This window comes from Lethenteron reissneri, chromosome 26, assembly GCF_015708825.2.
Source record: "Lethenteron reissneri isolate LAM-NWPU_2019-01 chromosome 26, ASM1570882v1, whole genome shotgun sequence".
Lineage (NCBI taxonomy): Eukaryota > Metazoa > Chordata > Hyperoartia > Petromyzontiformes > Petromyzontidae > Lethenteron > Lethenteron reissneri.
In genome coordinates this window covers 12342102-12361350 of record NC_083804.1, presented here as the reverse complement: position 1 = coordinate 12361350, position 19249 = coordinate 12342102, and the positions used below count along the sequence as shown (strand labels likewise).

Below are 19249 nucleotides of genomic sequence, written 5' to 3'. Positions count from 1 at the left end.
ATAAATATGGATATCTACATAAAATGATATTATAAACACACTATCCTAAAAATACAGCACCATATTTTAACACTAAGGCAGTCACTGACTCGCAACAACTTGCAATCATAAGTGACAGAATTAATTTCGGGTAAAATCAATGAAAATGGGGTATGCCGATAGCATAAAAATGAGATGTGATAGAGCAAATCTGAGATCAGATTTGGAATCAGCACCCTGTTGACCAGTGTAATCAAACATAGAGGCAGCCGCACATTATCGTTTTACGAGCAACAATGAAGACCGAAGAGACGTCGCCATCGTTCAGATGACCGACAGTCAACAGGTTATGGAAACAAAACAGTCCGAGAGTTCCATGAACTGAATGTGAGCACCAGGTTTTGCCAAACTCCATTACTCACAATCAGCACACGGCACAACTGTCCACATTTGCCAGTTGCCTTCCATTCCACTACAAATTGAGTCGCTACTTTCTGCACGTGCCTGACGACTGCCCAACTCACCCCACGCAGTGTCGAGAATGCTGATTCATATCGATGGACATCTTGCGTGTGTGCGGACATGTGTATCCCACGTGACAAAGAGAGAGCTATATTCTTAGGTTTTTTCGGTAAAGTCACGTAGGTAAAAATTAAAATTAATAAAAGTACTTACTTTTATTAAAAAGTACTTACTTTTTAAAAAGTACTTACTTTTATTCATTTTAATGTTTACCTACGTGACTTTACCGAAAAAAACCTAAGAATATGAATCCTTGCAGTCACGAAAGCTTCAAATCTAAAGAGAGAGCTCTTCATTTGAATCGGCGCTCTCTACGGCAATTGGAGCTATTGTTTAACACGCAATAGGTGCATGCAGTGTATAACGACTGAAGGAAGCGACATTTATTTCGCTATTACTATTCTCTGCAACGTTGCTTAGCTATGATTTTGTGCTACGTATCAAATTTTACATTTGCATACAGCTTAGGCTAATTAGTTTTTACAGAAAGGGTCCTCCCACATAAACATCACGCAGTTCTCCAGCATTGCTAAATAACAAGCCTGCCACTGCTGATCAGCCACCGAATGTCACATCCAGTCCAGAGTGTGTTTGTGCTGAACCAATACTTCTGATCAGACGACCTCCTAGAAGGCTGTGCGATTGATAAGTTGTGCAAAAAAGAAGTCGTGTATTTTTTGTATATGTAGAGAGACAAATATGGAAAGGGTAGCGATATTTTGAGAGTCGTATCTGAAGATTGATAAACGTGGAAATGTGGATGCTCTTGAGAAGTAACGAGGCTTTTGGAAAGCCCTGCGTCGGTCTGATTTCAATCCCATTCTCTGTGGTGTCACAGTGTCTCCACGCTCACATGAATGGTGCTCATTTGTTTGATTGACTCTGGAGGGTCGACGGGTTTGAGTCGACCCCCGACCACAGCACCACCCCGTGAATACATCATTAAATACGAGTGCAGCGATGTCAGCCATTCCATAGCTGATACAAAAAAAAGTCATAAGCATGAGTAAGAATGGACTTGGTATATTTAATTATAATTTCTACCCATGCAAACCCATACTTTTAATGTAGTGTATGTGTACGTAATTATTCCTTCATTTAAAAACTACCCAAGAGAATCCACTAAATCGCAACTATGTTGCAAATACAGTGCAATGCTCAAACATAGTTTAATGTGGATACTAAAATGTTATTTTGCATGTTAAATATATTACTATCATATATAGCACACAAACCGCTATATACATTTACATACAGTCGATTTTAAGACAATGACAAGACTTTGTTTATTATAAGTATACGTTTTGAATTGAACAATCTAAACCATATGGATGTGGAGAGAGCGTTTTTGTCTTTTTGAACAATGCAGCATTCTCTGTGCCAGCAAGACAGTCCATAAAAAAAATATTAAAAATAAATTCCAAATCGTGCCCCAAGGCAAGGGATCCCAAGCATTCCCGAACTTTCTAACAAACCTAAGCAGCTATGCACTCGCATAATACATTTATTGTGTCAGAGTGGAAAATATCGATAGACATACGTGTCATAATACAGGTGTTTGTCTGGATAATTTCCAGGCACACATAAAAAACAATTCTTTATAAAAATGTGGAAAAACTTTATTTGCTAATTTTAGCTTAATATCACAATTATACAGGTTTGCTGACACGTCTTTCTTAAACAAAAAAAAGTGCTCAGCTGCTGTTTCCAGCACCGCCTCAAATAATTACTTAACTAATGTCACATTAGAGTTGCTGGTTAATATTTCATTGAGGTAACTATTATTAAATACAATGTGCTATAACCATGCCAATGTGAAACACAATCATGCATCTACATTCCATAAAAAATACACGCAAAATCCCAGTGCTAGGAAATAGCTATAACGCAATACTGCAATCATTTTCTTTTCAAACCTTTGCACGGTTTTGTAAAATGATTTACAGCTGTGTTTTTCCAACATGTGTGGCAGCTTTCCAAACTGTTATTGCATTTCTACCGAAAGTCCTTCCTCGTGGCAATAAACAGGATAGGTGTCAACCACCATTATTTTACTTTTTGTGTTAAAGGTAAAAAAAATCGCGCAAGGCGTCTGGAAAACAAATCGTCTTGATAAAAGTAACGGCACTGATATGACACCTAACTCCGAAGGTGGCATTGTCGCATACTCGTTAGAGTATCGCTTGGACGTTAAACCTAGCAGACACTTTTAGAAAGAATTTTTTTTTTAACAATCAATACATCAATTAAACAAACACGATTTGCGACACTGCGTTGACAGTGGTGCATAAGCCTCTCCGAGGATCGCGACCTGATTGTGGTGGAGAGCTTTGCGTGTTCCAATGATCCCGATAGAAAATCCGTCGGGAGCCTCGTGCTCCTTGGTGGGGTCACCAGCCATGGCGGCAAGGTCAAAGGGGAGGTTCCAGACTAAAAGCGACCCAAGAAGTCGTCAATGACAGGACAGGCAGAGACCGTGGGTCTCAACGGCTGTGAAGACGGACGAAGGCTGTAGCGGGCAAAGTGTCTCAGGTCATCGCCGCTCGCCATGCCACTGAAGCCAGCCACGATCCCGTCAAGATCGTGTAGATCTCACCGACGCACTGGCGTACCCACGTAAATCAACTCCACGTGCAGGATTTTGTCAGGTTCTGCCGACGACGGTGTATCACCGCCAAATAACAAAAGATGCAAACATTTGTCAATTACAATGCTCTGAAAGGAAAATATATGTTTGACATTTTGGGCAATGGTCAGTATTCATATATCAATAGAGTTCCATTATTCCAGAGCCCAATATGATGTGAGATCCCTTTCGCAAATGAAGCAAGGATAATTACTCATGAAAAATAATGAAATTTAATGGTCAAAAAAAAAATTTGTTGCAGGTGATTTTAATGTGTTTTAAAGTATATAAAACTAGCATATAAATGGCATGAGAATTATGCCACAAGTTATTAATGTTTATGTAATAGCGAATTATGTCACTTAGGTGAGGTTCTCAAATTTTGCGGAAAGAATGATTCACTCTCCGACACCCTGCAATTCAATAAAAGTGTTACAATTCAGGGCCATTATCCAATAATATAAATAAACAATAGTTCAACGAATTGGGGTGGAGGGGTAGCACCTGAAGTGTTTCCAAGGGTTACAACATATACGAATTGAAAAACACCAGCTCTTATAGGCCTAACTCGATGCATATACCATGAGCCGAAAAATCGATGTTAATCGATGAATTGATGCATCATCATTCCACTTGTACTCTCAAGTTCAAGTTTATTTATTAGGTATAGCCCTGTGAGCCATTCGGCTTTTGAATCGAGTGCAACCGCAACAAACAAAAAACAAAAACATGAACAAAAAAACATCTTTTAATTGAATATGTGACTGAGTGCAAACAAAAAATCCAAGAAAAGACAGCAATCCAAGAAAAGACAGCATCAGCATTTCCCCCGCACCTCTGACGAGCACGGTTGGCTACGTACGGTGCAAAAGAAGTTCAACATACATACAAGTACACCTAGCACCTAGTCGAGACTAATTCATTGCAATAGTGATGGCAGTGTTGTTAAAATCCATATGATACAATTGAAGGTGCGGTCCTGCAATCGCTTGCTCATGTTACTGCTAAAGGAAAGGACCGCCACAAAAAAAGAGCTCTCGAAAGCACATCGAGTGAATGATTTTGGCTGACTCCATGCTGCGGTCAGGCATCTTAGAAGAGGAGGTGTTACCCACACTTTACCCTACCACACAGGCGTCGGGCGACTTACCGATCGGCAAGCCGCGGTGCACCCATTTGACCTGCTGGGTGGACAGACGCGGGGAGAGGGCGTTAATAAACGTGCATCATCGTGTCGACTGCCACTCCTGCGGAATGAAATGAACGGGGCGACCTGTGGATTGCAAGTGCGGTGTGCTAAGGGGCCGTCCATAAATGACGTCAAGCGATTTTGGACGATTTTTGACCCCCCCCCCCCCCCTTGTCACACGGCGTCACAAAAAGTCAGACCCCCTCCCTCAAATATGACGTCACAAAGCTCTGCCCCCCCCCTTCCCCAAATAAAACATGCTTCAAATCGCTTTAAACTATTGTCATTGTAGTGCTGCACTCTGATGTTGTAGGACAGCAGGAGAAAACATTTATTAAAAAGTATATTAAATTAAGTAGAACGTGTTGTCTATATTTATTTAAAGTTACGCATTTTGATGTGACGTCACATTTCTCAACCCCCCCCCCCACTCGTCACACATCGTCACAAATGTCTGAATCCCCCCCCCCTCTTGGTGCGTGACGTCATTTATGGACGGCCCCTAACCAAAACACCCGAGCAGCATCACAAATCCATATGGCTTGGGGCTAATGCACAGCTGCAACACGTTTAAACCCTGCGCCTAGATGCACAATGCAGCTCCATTAATGTCATGGCACATCGTGTGAAAAATGTTGTCAGCATTCGTTAAGAACGTGGTTGTGGAGTGGCGATCCACATGTGTGGAACCTGTTACGCACGTGACCACAAAATGGGGTGTGTAAGTGGCCTTCAAATTTGTTCAATGAAAACACGGTCAACTTATTTGAATACGTCAATTGCACACTGCAGTAATAATGACGAGTACATTCGATGTCTCGATGAATACTAATCGACACAAGTTTGTTTTATTTGATGTTGTTTAAATGTGCGAGACCTTACACGATATACATTCTGTGGTCGTGACTGGAGGTTGTTGCGCAGCCTAATTGTGTTTTTTTTTCAGATTTAGCAACAACGTGTTGCACTCAATGAACCTAACTGCATAATCATAATTCATTTTCTATCTACTGCTGAATGAATGTCTCACCAGGTAATCGTCATCCCTCAAACGTCTTGTGATGCAACAATCCATCTAGCTCCTGCACACAGCCGATCTCATCACTTCAACTCTACAGTGGTCATTTCCATCATCAACATTGACTTACTGGCTATCCAGCTTTCTAGCATTATGTCATTGCTCTGTCCAGTTACTCTTTTTCTAAGTCAACATGATGTCTAATCTTCTTGGTTCTTTCAGTAAAGTCACGTAGAATGGAAATAATAAAATAAAATAAAACATAATAAAATAATATAATACTTTATTATATTATTATTTCCATTCTACGTGACTTTACCGAAAGAACCAAGAAGATGAATCCCTGCAGTCACGAAAGCTTTAAATCAAAATGATGTCTAACTTGAAATTGTTCTCGGATCCATGTCTTCATCCGCCTGTCTCTCAATTTTTACTCCAACCATGCACCTTTACATGTATCATTGCATACCTTGCAGCTTTTCTATTTTATTTGTAAGTCTCCGTTTGTCGCATCCATGTCATCGTAGACAATATGCATTTATTGAAAACGTACTTCTTTAGGCACATTGATATGTTTCTTTCATAATCAAGTTCAGTTTTACAAAAGCACTCCAAGCTTCTTTTGCTTGCCTCTTTATACATATAAAAGTGCTATGAAGGGCCATTCCCCAACACGTCTATTACAAATATGTAATTTTAACGCTGTGTTATTGACGAGCGTGTTGAGTGTTTTATAATTTGTACTTGTGCACCACTGCCAATGCAGCAGAAGCGTCATCAAACAATTAGTTTATTTAATTACTTTGAGCCAGGTCCACCTTCTACAATTGAAGCCGGTATACAGACGTTTATCTTGAGCCAGATTTCATATGCCCTGAACTTATTTTACTTTTCTGTGTCATTAAATGAATTTTCACTGCTGTCGCTTTGCACGTTTAACGCTTGGCGATTCAATGCAGTAAATGACCAATTTCGAAAGGTATTTTTTTTGTGCAGTCATCAGTGACTGATCTGTAATCGCTAACCGTGTGGTACCTGAGAAGCCCTTTAGTGCCACAGGGAATTATCAGACATTTGAGACTGGGATCTTAAAGGTGCTTGGCTCAGTACTCTAACAAGATAATTAACTCGGAACCACACTGCGAAATCGAGTTAGTCTACGGCACCGGAGTCAACCATTTATTATCCACTATGTCATACGGCGCATACATACGTGTGCAGCTTCATGCGGTCCAAAATGGTAATCACATAAAACATTTATATTTCAAAATAGGAATGAATGTATACGTTTGAAAAAAAAAGTGAAATGCTCAATGAGAGCATAATACATACCATATGACTGCAACAGTATACAGCAAATATCAGCGGGTAATTGATAAGATTTGACATCTCATCTGAGCAATCAAAACTGTTTTGCATCAGTCTTTCTTTCCAATGGAAAGAAAATGATATTTCATCCTGTAATGATTACAATAAGATATTCCCTTAGCAGATTTGGAATGTATCCAGAAACACAGACTCTGGAACAAGAAACCAACATTTATCTTTTTCCTGCTGAGTCAATTTTCATGAAAATATAAATCTATATAGAGTATGACACAGAAAACATGATGCAATGTAGCAGCACATGCGGGTTTAATGTTGGCATTGTATATTTTGTAAAAAATTAGCAAAAAACAACCTCAAAATATAAGATTTTGCACAGAGGAGGGTTTTTAATGACAAGCAAGTCCTAAAGTAAAGATGAGAAATACTCTAAAATATTTTCACGTACAATTGTACAACCATTGTATCGACCTACTATTGTATGAGGATCATCCCACACTATTTATGTCGAGGAGGTTAATCGACCACACTTCACCATGCTGGTCAGTGCTGGGTGGTGAGGTCGGGGTGTATAGGCGATAGAGTGTAGTATAGTACAACAATGCGCTTCGCTGCACTGCACTCTGCTGGCAACTTAGCCCATGTGACCATAATTAACATTTCAACAATACGACGACTCCATAATAGAAGTGTGTTGGGTTAGATCGCGTAAATATATAAATGTGTCGTAAAAACCCGCCACCACCCGACACAGCCAACTAGTAAGGGTTGTCACGTAAACAGAACATGCCAATTCGTCACTAGTACAGCACACCGGTGTGTTGGAGAGCCTAAGCCACAACATTTGCAATCTGAGTACGACGTTTCGCCAGTAATTACAACTAGCTTCATCAGGCGACAGCCATATTTGTGGAGAAGTCTAACTGTTTCGTTCTTTAAATAGAGGCGTAGATGTGGTGACCACGCTTCTGCGCTCTTGCGCAAAGTTGGAGGGGGGGGATTACTGAGTCAACGCACATTATGCTTATGCATTATGCAAGCCCTTTGATCTTGTTTTTCCTGTCTATTGTGTGTATTAAAATAGCCGTACCAACGGTAATCCCTATTGAAGTACACTGCCCTTTATAGGCACGAACTCTGCGCAATATTCAATTGCACGTGGAGGAATATGACCGTGATTTGTGGGAGGGAAATCTAATACACCGTATCAAGCTCTTCATTGTTTCCATGATCACATTTTATTCTTAGATTTGTGAAATATTCCAATGTACATTTTAAAAAAAACAGTTCTGATTACATACATTGACACTGAAATTATACTGTAACTAGAATAAACAAAATGTGAATTGGTCAACGTTACTTGTCTGAGTCTGTAGGACGCATTGACATCTCGCCGTCTCAACTCGCCTCTACTCTGCCATCTGCTGTAGGTTTTGTGCAATTTAATTTAAAATCTTGACTTGAAGCTTTCGTGATTGCAGGAATTCATATTCTTGGGTCTTTCGGTAAAGTCACGTAGATAGGTTCAAAGAAAATAAAATGTGTTATTTTTTTTAATTTTAGTTGAACCTATCTTCGTGACTTTACCGAAAGACCCAAGGATACAGAAAAAAATGTGTTCCTTCAACGTTTTATCAACTTGTCATTGACAACTAACCCAGGATTTGCTGCCACCTTCTGATAATTTCAGGAGTCTGCTTATTTCTATCTAACGTTTGAAACATTTCATTAAAACAAAATCCCCCCCCAATGTATATTCGGGTTGTTTTAACACATTACAAATACATTTGTGTATGTAGTAAAGCTCTGATGTTAAACAAGAATTGGGACTTCACTTTAAATAACACATTTTTTAGTTGAATATGAGCAAAATTCAGAGATGAGCATCAACAACTTAAGATGTGTCTAACAATAGTCAAAAATATTAAGAAATTCTCGAACACTGAACCCACCAAAGCTCTTTTTAAGATGTTTTTCAGAACATAAACAGTCTGTACAGGATGACACATTGGCCTAGATTTCTGCATCAGTTGGAATAACGAGGTGGCCATTAAAGATAATGTGCACATCCTCATTGTCGCTGAAAATGGCGTTTTCCCGGTCCTTTTTGTACAGACGCACCCACACTTCATCCTTGGCGTGCAGCTCCAGCATGATGCTCTGGCTCTGCATGATGCTGCGGTCTGCCGACTGCGCGTAAAGGATGGCCTTCTCATCCTCGTTCTTCATGAGGTGCAGGTAGGTCTCCTTGAGGTTCCACGTGTGCACGTTGAGGTTGAAAGTGTAGATGCCGGGCACCGAGCAGCGGAAGCGACCGCGGAACATGTCAAAGTCCCCCTTGCTGCTCTTGCTAGCTTTGTTGACGAACACGAGGTCGAAGATCAGATTCTGCCCTCCGTCATCGCTGTGCATTGCTTTGCGTCGCCCAACGGAGAATGCGGAGAAGGGGTTCTTGGCCGACTGGCCTGACGATCCCTTCAAGCCCTGGTCTCCCTTTCCACCAGCTGGACCTATCGGTCCTGCATTGCCCTCCTTGCCAGCCAGTCCTTGCCTGCCTCGCTCGCCCACTTCTCCTTTATCCCCTGCACGCAAAGTTGAATGATGCCAAGGAAGTGTTTTTTTTTACATTGGCACAGGAGTCAACATGTAAATGCAGTCGACAAACTTGGTATCACAGAATACACATTGCAAGGGAATGCTTTACCAGATGGCACGACTGGAGTTTCAATTATTATTATTGTTAGACTTGGACAATTGGAGTATAAATGCTTTTGATTTTTGCTTCTATCTCGGTTTATAGAATTGCTCATTGTGTTCAGTGTGTTGTCCTTCCCCCGCACCTCCGATTAGCACGGTTGGCTACGTATGGTTTGAAAAACGTTGAACATGTATACATATACCGTATACTCCTTTCCGTTAATCTTTTGCCTTTGTTAAAGGTTTGTTTACAAATGTAATAGTTTTTATGCCATTTAAAATGTATTTTTCAATGCTGTGCACCTGATTTTTACTATAACCCAATTTTCCATTAAAAAAGATAATTGTAATCTGAATGGGCTCTTATCTGGGTAAAATAAAGAATGAAAAAAGACAAATTATTGTGTCATCTTCACAAAAATGACTGTCATTGTAGTTACACATTTTCTTACAGTTGTGTTTATTAGACTCCATTGTACAGCAACTATAAAATACTACGTAACATAAAGAATGATCACTCTATATATACACCTATGATCACCAAATCTTCAAAATATAACTTTTGGAACTCGATGGTTGTCAGCAGAAGGCAGTGCAACAAAATGTAATTGTTGTATTCTACTTTGATGCCCCCACATCTATGCTGCCTGCCTTCACCAACTCACACTGAAACATGTGATAAAGTTTGCTCAAATAACCTTCATGACCTGCACAACATAGGGAGGGCCCTCGTCCAATAGTGGAAAAAGGGATGCGCATGCACATACAGGCCTGCAATGCACAACCCCATTGCAGCCACTACACTCTCGCTTACCCTCTTGTCGAGGAGTTCTCAACCGGGAGGTCTGTGGCTATCATTATGGAGCCAACAAAGGTCAATGGTTCATATGGGTCAGCGCTTGTGGACCCGTGAAAGGCAAAGTGGCTGGCATTAGGCGGTCCGTGACATTTTCAGACCACCTCCACAAGCTATGCGGTCATGAAAAGGTTGAGCAGCCCTGATCTGAACTCTTACGTGCCCTAGAGAAGACCTTTCTCGTTGCAACGAATCGTTTATTTCAGCGTGGAAACATACATCGTTATGGTATTACACTATTGAATAATGGTAACAACAGCTGCACTCACTTTGTCAAGTGAAACCTAAAACTCACAAAAAAGTAATGCTGCTATTCGTAGGGCTATATTTTACGAACACTCTGCACGTGCCTCGTGACCTGCACTACTATATATTTTACACAAGGTTTAGTTTCCCACTCGATATTTTCAGGAACGCTGCTATAGGCTGGCTAGGAGCAGGGACGTCTATCTATAATAATCCGATATGATTGTATCATTATTGTACCCTATATTCCTAAGTAATGTCCTTAAGCACATCTGCTAACCTTGAGCACGTAATTTGCCCACCATTCCCCATGGCCACCAGCAGTATCGTGAGAACAAAATAAGGCGAGATGGATGTGGTGAGCATTTGGAACTGTTCCAGCTGAAGCACCGCTGCTGCATAAGATGAGAGCCGAAAGGAGTAATGCCAGCAAGAAACGTTTACGTAAAATAGACCAAAAGAGTAACAATTAAACACACACGGAGCAAGGCAATGTCAGCAATAATTAAAAGAGTGATTCATAATTTATTGGAAAATGTAATTGAACAGCGGTGTAATGATTCAATGAACCGTGGCAAATCTGAGTTGTGATTTTATTTCAGAATTATTTGTTGAACATCGTGGTCAGGGCTCAGCAACCTGTGGCTCCGTAGTCGCATGCGGCTCTTTAAGAGCCTGCTTCGTGACGTCATTTGTGAAGGACTCTTGAAATATAGTTGTTTATTCTTACCGAATATAAAAAAAATAGCTCTTCTTGTTATTTAGGTTGCTGAGCCCTGATCATGGTGAATGGTCTCCGCCTCTAGTGGCTCCAGGGTCATGTAAACTGATTGCATATAATATACAGGAAATTAATAGAAAATAATAACACCTGCACATGTAATTCAATGCATGCACCATGAGCATAGCAATTACTATGCATAGGTGATTCAATGCTTTGTTCGGCCTCTTACTATATATGTACAGATCTTATGTCCATCCAATCCTGGATGAGGGTCTCCCCATGCTGTGCGGGTTGTGGTGGATTTACAATATTTCACCACACTGGTCAGAGCAGGTTGGTGAATTTGGGGATCAACAACTTTTCACCCTCGCCAATCTACATAAAATATATAAATGTTCCCACTTTGAAGCGCACAACCTTCGCTTAATTACCACAATGTAATGTGCAGCCCTCGGGAAAAATAATGAGAAAAAGTAAGATGCAAAAAATTAACCCGTAAAAACAAAGTTTTTCACTATAAATCCTTTATATGCGTGGCGGCTAGAGTCCTCTCGTCCTCTGGCTTCAGATGGCTGCCACCTATGGGTCAGATGATTGCCTGCCACCATTAAGCAATTGGTAATGAAATATTTAAAAAAAATTCCTAAAAAGTGTAAAATTGTGGAAATTTTTTTTGACGAAAATAAATTGTCACGCACAACGAGTCTGTGTGCAAAATTTCAGCTCGATTAGATCACGGGAAGTGGGTTAAAAAACGACCGAAAGATTTGCACGGTCGTAAGCGCGCAAGCAAGTGAACTTAATATAAAGGATTTAAAAACAGGCCCCACCTTGGAGCAGATCGCGGCTCTGTGGGCTGACAATCGGAGTGGGCGAGTGCCAGGGGCTGCCATAGGCGTCGCGATGCTCTCCGGGGCAGCATTGCGTGCAGCTCTCCCCGTCTGCCCCGGCGCTCTCCTCGGCTGCTCCCTCCTCCGATTCGTCTGGAGCCAGCCCAAACGAACGAGCGGGCAGCAACACGACGAGGGCAAGGACAAGTGCAGCCTCGTGGACCAGCATGTCCTACTGGGAACGCAGGAGGCAACGGACAACAACCGAAAGAGCCCCAACTGTGAGCAATCGACGTCCCATTTTAATGAGACACGTAACCAGGATGCATGGCGACCGGCTGCAAGGGATGAATGATAGAGGGAACACTCCAAACATGCTCGGGGAAGAAGACCATGATCTGACTGGATGCCAAACATGGTTGACTACGTATGGTGGAAAAGAAGTTCAACATACATGCATATAATAATGAATGAAAGCTGTCTCAGATGAAAAACGAAGCAACAGACAGAGAGAAGTGGCGAAATCACGACAAGGAGCTATCGGTGAAGGTAACGGTCATACGCCAATAGGCAAAAAGATCAAAGGACAAGAATAAAACTGATCATGATCAGGGATGAAGGATTCCCCAAGCCCTCACCATCTCTTACTGTCTTGCAATTCAACACTCCATCTAACTCTTTCACACAAGCTCACTCCAGCTCTGCGGTCACATTTTCTCGGATGTGCTTCCTCATTTGGCTGCCACTTTGTCATAAGTATAGACCAATGGTCATCATTCAATTTCGCGATGTGTTCTGCCCAAGCCCACTTTCTTATCTTGACAGTCAGTATGATGTCCCTGACTTGAATATGTTATATAATCCCTGTGTAATTCCAAGCGTGTGCCTCTACATGTTACTAAACACCGATATAAAAATCGGTTAACGTCATTGTAATGTATTCAGATTGCAAAATCCCAAACAAATACAGTAATAGGATCTGTTTATGGGCAGAAACCACACGTATATGGTGTCCTGAAGACATCCGTGAAGTGCATCTGAGGGAAATATGTTTACTTAATTAATATTTTACATTTGGTCACTATATATTACACATTGACATTGCACCCAGTCATGTTGACAAAAATGGACAATAAACAGTGTTTGACGTAGTGATGAGACTCATCTGCATTTGAGTGGCACACTCCCCACGCTAGTTTGGTATCATCACTAACCGCACACTGGCTGATGTTTATGAAGTATGGTCACACATTTTTTTCCTCCCAAATGGATGTGCAGCTTGAACAAAGGCACTCAACTCAGTCACTTGCAAGTGTTGTTTAGAAAAGCTTAACATCGACAAGGTGCAGGTGCAGGAGCAGGGTGCAGTTAAGAATCACTGGTTTTCTTGCATTCGCCATAAGGATTTGCAACTTAAAGATCCAGATCCAAGTTAGAAAGGCACGCGATGGCTTCGGTGAGGCTGAGTGAATTGTTGGTGCTTCTGCCTCCATTTTCGAAGTTGGCAATGGTTTGCAATGTGCCCTATGGTTTAGTCACTGTCTCAACTCTCTTACTCCGAGTTTCATTTGTTCGTTTGATTGTTCCACTCGTGAAGGTGGTGACCTGATCTGGCGTGGGTGGTGCGAACTCGAGTTAGCGCATTCAGATGTTTTTCGGCGAAGGTCGGCACCAGGTGGAACGCGGTTCTTGATCTGAACCTTATGGCGGGACCCCGGGGTCCCGAATAAACGGAAGTCAAAATCGTTATTAATTTTATTTATGGTGACTCCGTCCCACCGCGCACATAAATGCCGCGACCCACCTGATAATTATGTTGTCATGTCGTCCAAGCACAACAGCGAGGACGAATGCTCAGGTATGGGCAGGATCATAAGTCTTATCCAAAGCTGCTCAAACTGCCTACGCGACTTAATTTCTTTATTTGTCATAACGGGATGCATAATACAGTGAAACTGCTCTCTTGTCTTCATTATTATTTGTGACCTACCAATGTCTGCAGCCAGGATCAATCAATGACAATCCTATTACCTGCAGATATTTAACAGATGAGATGCGTTGCACCGTTAATTCCTCCTGTTTGATAATACTTCTCTTGTCCGTATGCATCTGTGCAGATAGTTTTTTTTTTGTGGTTAGGCCATAGTCCCCACATACCGCTCGTATCAATGCGGATAAGAGGAGCGGCGACCCACTCCTCTGTAGAGTAACATTAGTATAAACGCTTGTTACAATATGAACAGCGCATTGAAAACGCGGACTATTTTATGTACCGTTTACAAAGTGTGTTCACAAATCCACACTGGAGAAACACGATGATTGACAGAGGGGTGTAGAAAAAATGTCGATAGTGTATTTAAATACAAGTACTGCAGGTAAGTAGTTTTCAGTTTTAAAGGCGTAGTTTAACAAGACAACACGTTCTACAATCCTTCAAACCCATTGGTGAAAAAGAGCAAAGTTTTTGTTTACATTATAATATCATGTTTATGCGAGGGCCTGGGGGCTTATATGACCCAGGGGTCCTGCTATAAGGTTCATTTGACAATTGCTCTCTAAATACACAACAGGCAGGGCCCCTATCTGAAGAATCAAACTGGAGACACAATTGAGCACACCTGAGGGGCATGTAGAACATTATTAACCTGCCGTAATCGCATTTTAGTTAAAATTAAAAGATGACTAAATTATTTTTTTAACAAAAGTTCATTCAAAGGTATTGCTCCAATTGGAAACAGATGTGTCCTGTCGTGACAATTCCGATATGCTTTGGAACACACAACACGTTGTAACTTGCACATTGTACGAAAGACGTTGCAGATGTAAACTGAAGTTGGCAGGAGTTCATACTAAGACTTAACCATTCTGTACGGGTGGTCTTAGCAATTATCAATGGCTAAGTATCTTATTTTCTTGTTTAGTTAAACATTCGCGAGGACTGTTATCAGATGCATTTTGTAAACTCATTCTCGTAATCCCATCATTATACAGCTTGTCGTGTGTATAGTTCCTGTACAAGCGCATGTACAACCTGTGGTCATCCACTGCTAGATGAATTCCTCCCCAAATGTCGTGTCACATGTGGAAGTTGTTTGACCATACTTCAGCACACCGGTCAGTGTGGGTTGGTGAAAGCAGGGAGAATAAATGTGGGATCATAGAAACCTAGTAGAGCAAGGGACTTTGCTGCACTGTTTCTGCTGACCACCACGTAGTCCCATGATCCTTGCGAAAACTATATTCTGATTGGCTTGTGAATCAGAGAGACCGTGTGAAACGCAGCCATTCGTTGGTAGACAGATGGCACAATCAGTCGGTCGAGGATGGCACTTTTAGAATAGGTGAAAGGGTTGTGTATTATTCATGCAAATAATGATGTGTTTAATATAATCTACGCTTTGATGTAAATTGCACATTTCACTACGCCGATAACAAAATCACCCAGAGTGCTCTCGATATCATCAGATTACGGAAGCTAAGCAGTTTGGAGCCTGGAAAGTGCTTGGAAGGGTGTCCACCATGCACTAAAAATGTGTAAATAGGTATTGTGGGCAGTAGAGAGCAGTACAGCAACATTCATTATTCAGCACCCTTACCACCCAGCTCACTAACCCAAAGTAACCAGCGGTGTTCAGCTTGGTTAAAATATCCCTCATTCAGCAGTGGAGTGACAAAAACGGCATGAATGTGTTACGTGCAGCTTTGTTCGTGGCAGCTATGAATGTAAGCATTATGGAGACCGGTACAAAATTGTGTAAAATGGGCCACGGATTCGCATTTTTTAAGTATTATGAAAACATTTTACTGTGCTTATATATAACGTTTAACGCAGCCGCAGTGCAATACAGTATGCTCAGCATTATGAATGGCATTTCCTTACCCCTCCCTGTGTCGCAAGCCTAACCGCTGGCTGCTAGCAGACAGTCCAGTGTTTTTTTTCGTTGGTTCTCTCAGAAAATCCTCCTGAAATATGCTTGATGTATGGGCATTGCAACGGTGGCGAAGTGGCTCGCACAAGGCCGTAATTATAATATATATTGGGGGGGTGACATCCCCCCATTATTCAAATATGCCTAAAATGTCCCCCCCAATATATTGCTATAAAAATTATTTATATGCTATGTAAATAAAACAACAATTTGCTAAACCTTGGCCACAATATCTGGACATGTCTTCATATAAATCAATGCATAGATTTATGTTTATATGATTGTGGTTATGGTTGTACTTTATTAATCCCTAATCTCTGCCATTACATACAATGAAACAAGAAATGGTAAAAAAATAAAAACAGAGCAATGTAATACAACACACTATTAGACATTATTGTAAAAAAAAAAAATGAAAAGTCCATCCCATGTGTTGGTGAATTTTAAAATATTTTAGGCAGGAAATTAGTTTTCAAATTTAGATATTTTTCTGGGTTGGGACCCCCAGACACCCTGGAAGATTTGGTCCCCCCCAATGTTGACTCCATGGCTACGGCCTTGGGTTAGCACATTGCACGATGAACCCGGCAACTTGATATTCACTGCCGGCCTCGGTCAGCCCAATATCATCACACAAACTGCGGTCCTCATAACCATCGAACAAAGACGGTCACCGCCATCGTGCGCTTTCAGCTGCGCTTCTGCGGCCATCTGGAACGCTCTTCCTTCCAATATTAGGAAGCCACTGGGAGCTATATGCACTTTTAGATTTAGTTTGGAAAAAAATAATTTCTTTAGAACTGCTCTTTGTGTGTTTGTTCGTTGTCCTTCCCCCGCACCTCCGATGTGCACGGTTGGCTTACGGTACGGTTGCAAAAAAAAGTTCAACACACGGTGTATAGCTATCAGAGGCGATCGATTTGTAAAACGGTGCTGGCTCCCACTTCACCAACGCGCACTGAACAGCGTGAAGAAGTTCTACGGGGCGGTCACATCGGGTTATGAACCTAATTCGCTCCTGAGATATATACGTAAGTCGAGGACGTCCCGTATGGGAAGTCCTCGACTTACGGTAACCCACCACCACCAAGAGAGAACGGCATCGAGGAGGCCTTCATCCATCCAGCTGCGGGTTCACAAATGGGATGCACATTGGTAATGGATGTGGACGAGGGCTGTTCATTTGCCATACATCGAAGTCACACCACCGCGGTGCCGATGGAATGTTACAAAAAAGGATGTGACATTGCAAGCAAATGTTTGGATATTGTAGCCACACAAATGTGTGTACTTGCGCAACATATAATATTACCAATAATAGTTGTGTTTTCGCCGTTGGGTGGGTCTAATGATGCATGAGGCGTGAAATTAACTTATAAAGAAGTTTCTGTCTCCACTCGAGGTTGATGTGAGCACCTTCATGGTAAACAAAACCTGCAAATCTGTGGCGTCCACGAACCGTAGTGCTAAATAATGTTATCAAACAATAATAATTTTAAAAACTTCGCATATAGGTTTAACATTTCACTGGCTGGGAAGCGATTCGAGTGAACAAGTCTCTTTTGCAAACGATGACCAGAATCAACCAGAGTTCACAATACAGTACCATTACAGACTTATTAAACGCAATCTATTGAACAAAAGTTAGCTTAATTAAAGACGAACTTTAATGAACGTCATAGCTAAATAAAACGAAACACGTATATGCAAGAAGGATAAAGACACGTTCATATATATATAACAAAAACACGAGAAAGTGTTTCTTGGCAGATGCCTAAACTTTACAAACTCTTGAAAAATAGCGAGAAACAGATGTATCCATTGCATAAGCCACTGTACAGCCTTGTGCCGGCTCCGCTTCTTTTCACAGTCCCCTTGTCACCTCTTCCGTCTGTTGAGACGCCAACAGACACGGAGCCTTGAGCAACTCACCTTTAAATCCGACGCTGTGTCCCAGTTTCTGAACAGATTCCTGTGTCCGGCAGGCGGAGAGAGGCCCTCTTTGGTGTCTATTGCTCTGCTCCCCAGAAGGAAGAGAGGGAGAGAAAAAAAAAGATTGGGGAGGAGAGAGAAAGAGAAAAAAAAACCTTAGAGCTGCCCCTGAGCTTTTTTTGTGTGCTGGCAGCTTCCAAGAAAAGACACACACGCACGTGCGCACACACAAGTGGGAGGGCCGAGAGTTCTCTCAAAGCAGTGGTGGTGTGTGTGCCACAATGTCTCAGTCACAGCAAGTAGGTTCGCAGGCAAGCAGCCCGCCGAAAGCCATCGAGACAACACGTGCATTATTTAAAGCGGAGACTTGCGCTGGAAAAGTACTTGAGCAAAGGAAGGAAAAATGCTCGCGCCGTATTAATGACCTGCATATTTCTCCTGCTCATTCATTCGACTAGGCAAATGTTCCACAAATATTCCACATTTTTCATTTACTAGAGGGCGAAGCTGAACAAACTTTTCTCTGAGAATTAAAATTAATAAATGGCCTATTGGTCGATTGGCCATCCACACAAACTAACTGGGAGCAAAGAGTATGGATTACTGCAGTCACGAAAGCTTCAAATCAAGATTTAACTGAGAGGAATTGTTTAAAGCAAGCAAACGTTGGGTTTTACCTTCTGGGCCTCATCAGCAGTGTTGAGGGCCAAACGTGACTTCAGCGCGTTGATATTTCATCAAGTCCTTGTGTGCGTGTGGACGGTGTTTGGGAGCGAGTCGTGTCGCAGTTAACGAAAAAGATCACGCAGTGGAACGAAGAAAAACAACACCGGAGTACGACGAAAACTTGTATTTAATAATTTTATTGATGACCACCCCTGTTGTTTCCTCGATAATGGTCACGGTCTGGAAAGACTGAGGCACGGTGGGCACGGGTTACACAAATATTGGCAGTTTACCAGATGTTATCGGTGTGATAATGTGATACAAATATCATTGCTAAGCCGAATGGTTACATTTGTTTGATCAACAGTTGCTCAATAAATATATGCTATTGCGATAATGTGATACATTGTCTCTCTGTGCAGTAAACACAGCGCCTTAATCTCCTGGAAGCCAGGGCATTTTAACCATCTCCAAAAAAGGTCTCCTTTGTATTTGTTTTACTTATATGGTAATGTTGCGTAACAGCAGCCAGCAGATTGAGACGGTGATTTTTCAGCTCTGGTCACTCAGTTCGTAGGAATATTTTTTGTTCCAAAATAAGCATATTTTCTCCCTGTCGATATGAAACAAAGCACTCATTTGGGAATGTATTCACTGTTGATATTATCGCCTACACACACAGATTGTGCCGACACTATTATTTACAAGT

At 41.5% G+C, this 19249-nt stretch overlaps 1 protein-coding gene across 1 annotated transcript; it reads right to left on the bottom strand.

The window, feature by feature from the left end:
* Nucleotides 1–7875: 7875 nt before the first annotated feature.
* LOC133347702 (complement C1q tumor necrosis factor-related protein 1-like) lies at nucleotides 7876–18142 on the bottom strand. Its single transcript, XM_061560201.1, has 3 exons — nucleotides 17875–18142; nucleotides 12014–12248; nucleotides 7876–9242 (listed from the first exon to the last, which is right to left on the bottom strand). Exons 2-3 carry the CDS (start codon nucleotides 12240–12242, stop codon nucleotides 8674–8676), a joined length of 798 nt encoding a protein of 265 aa, XP_061416185.1. The 5' UTR covers nucleotides 12243–12248; nucleotides 17875–18142; the 3' UTR covers nucleotides 7876–8673.
* Between the last annotated feature and the right edge of the window lie 1107 nt (nucleotides 18143–19249).

Bases quoted from the DNA above. Each gene is read 5' to 3' on its own strand.
- LOC133347702 (XM_061560201.1), bottom strand. From the start codon at position 12,242: ATGCTGGTCCACGAGGCTGCACTTGTCCTTGCCCTCGTCGTGTTGCTG. The intron at 9,243-12,013 runs GTGGGGCCTGTT...CTTTGCGTGCAG, and splicing joins GAGCCGCGATCTGCTCCAAG to GGGATAAAGGAGAAGTGGGC.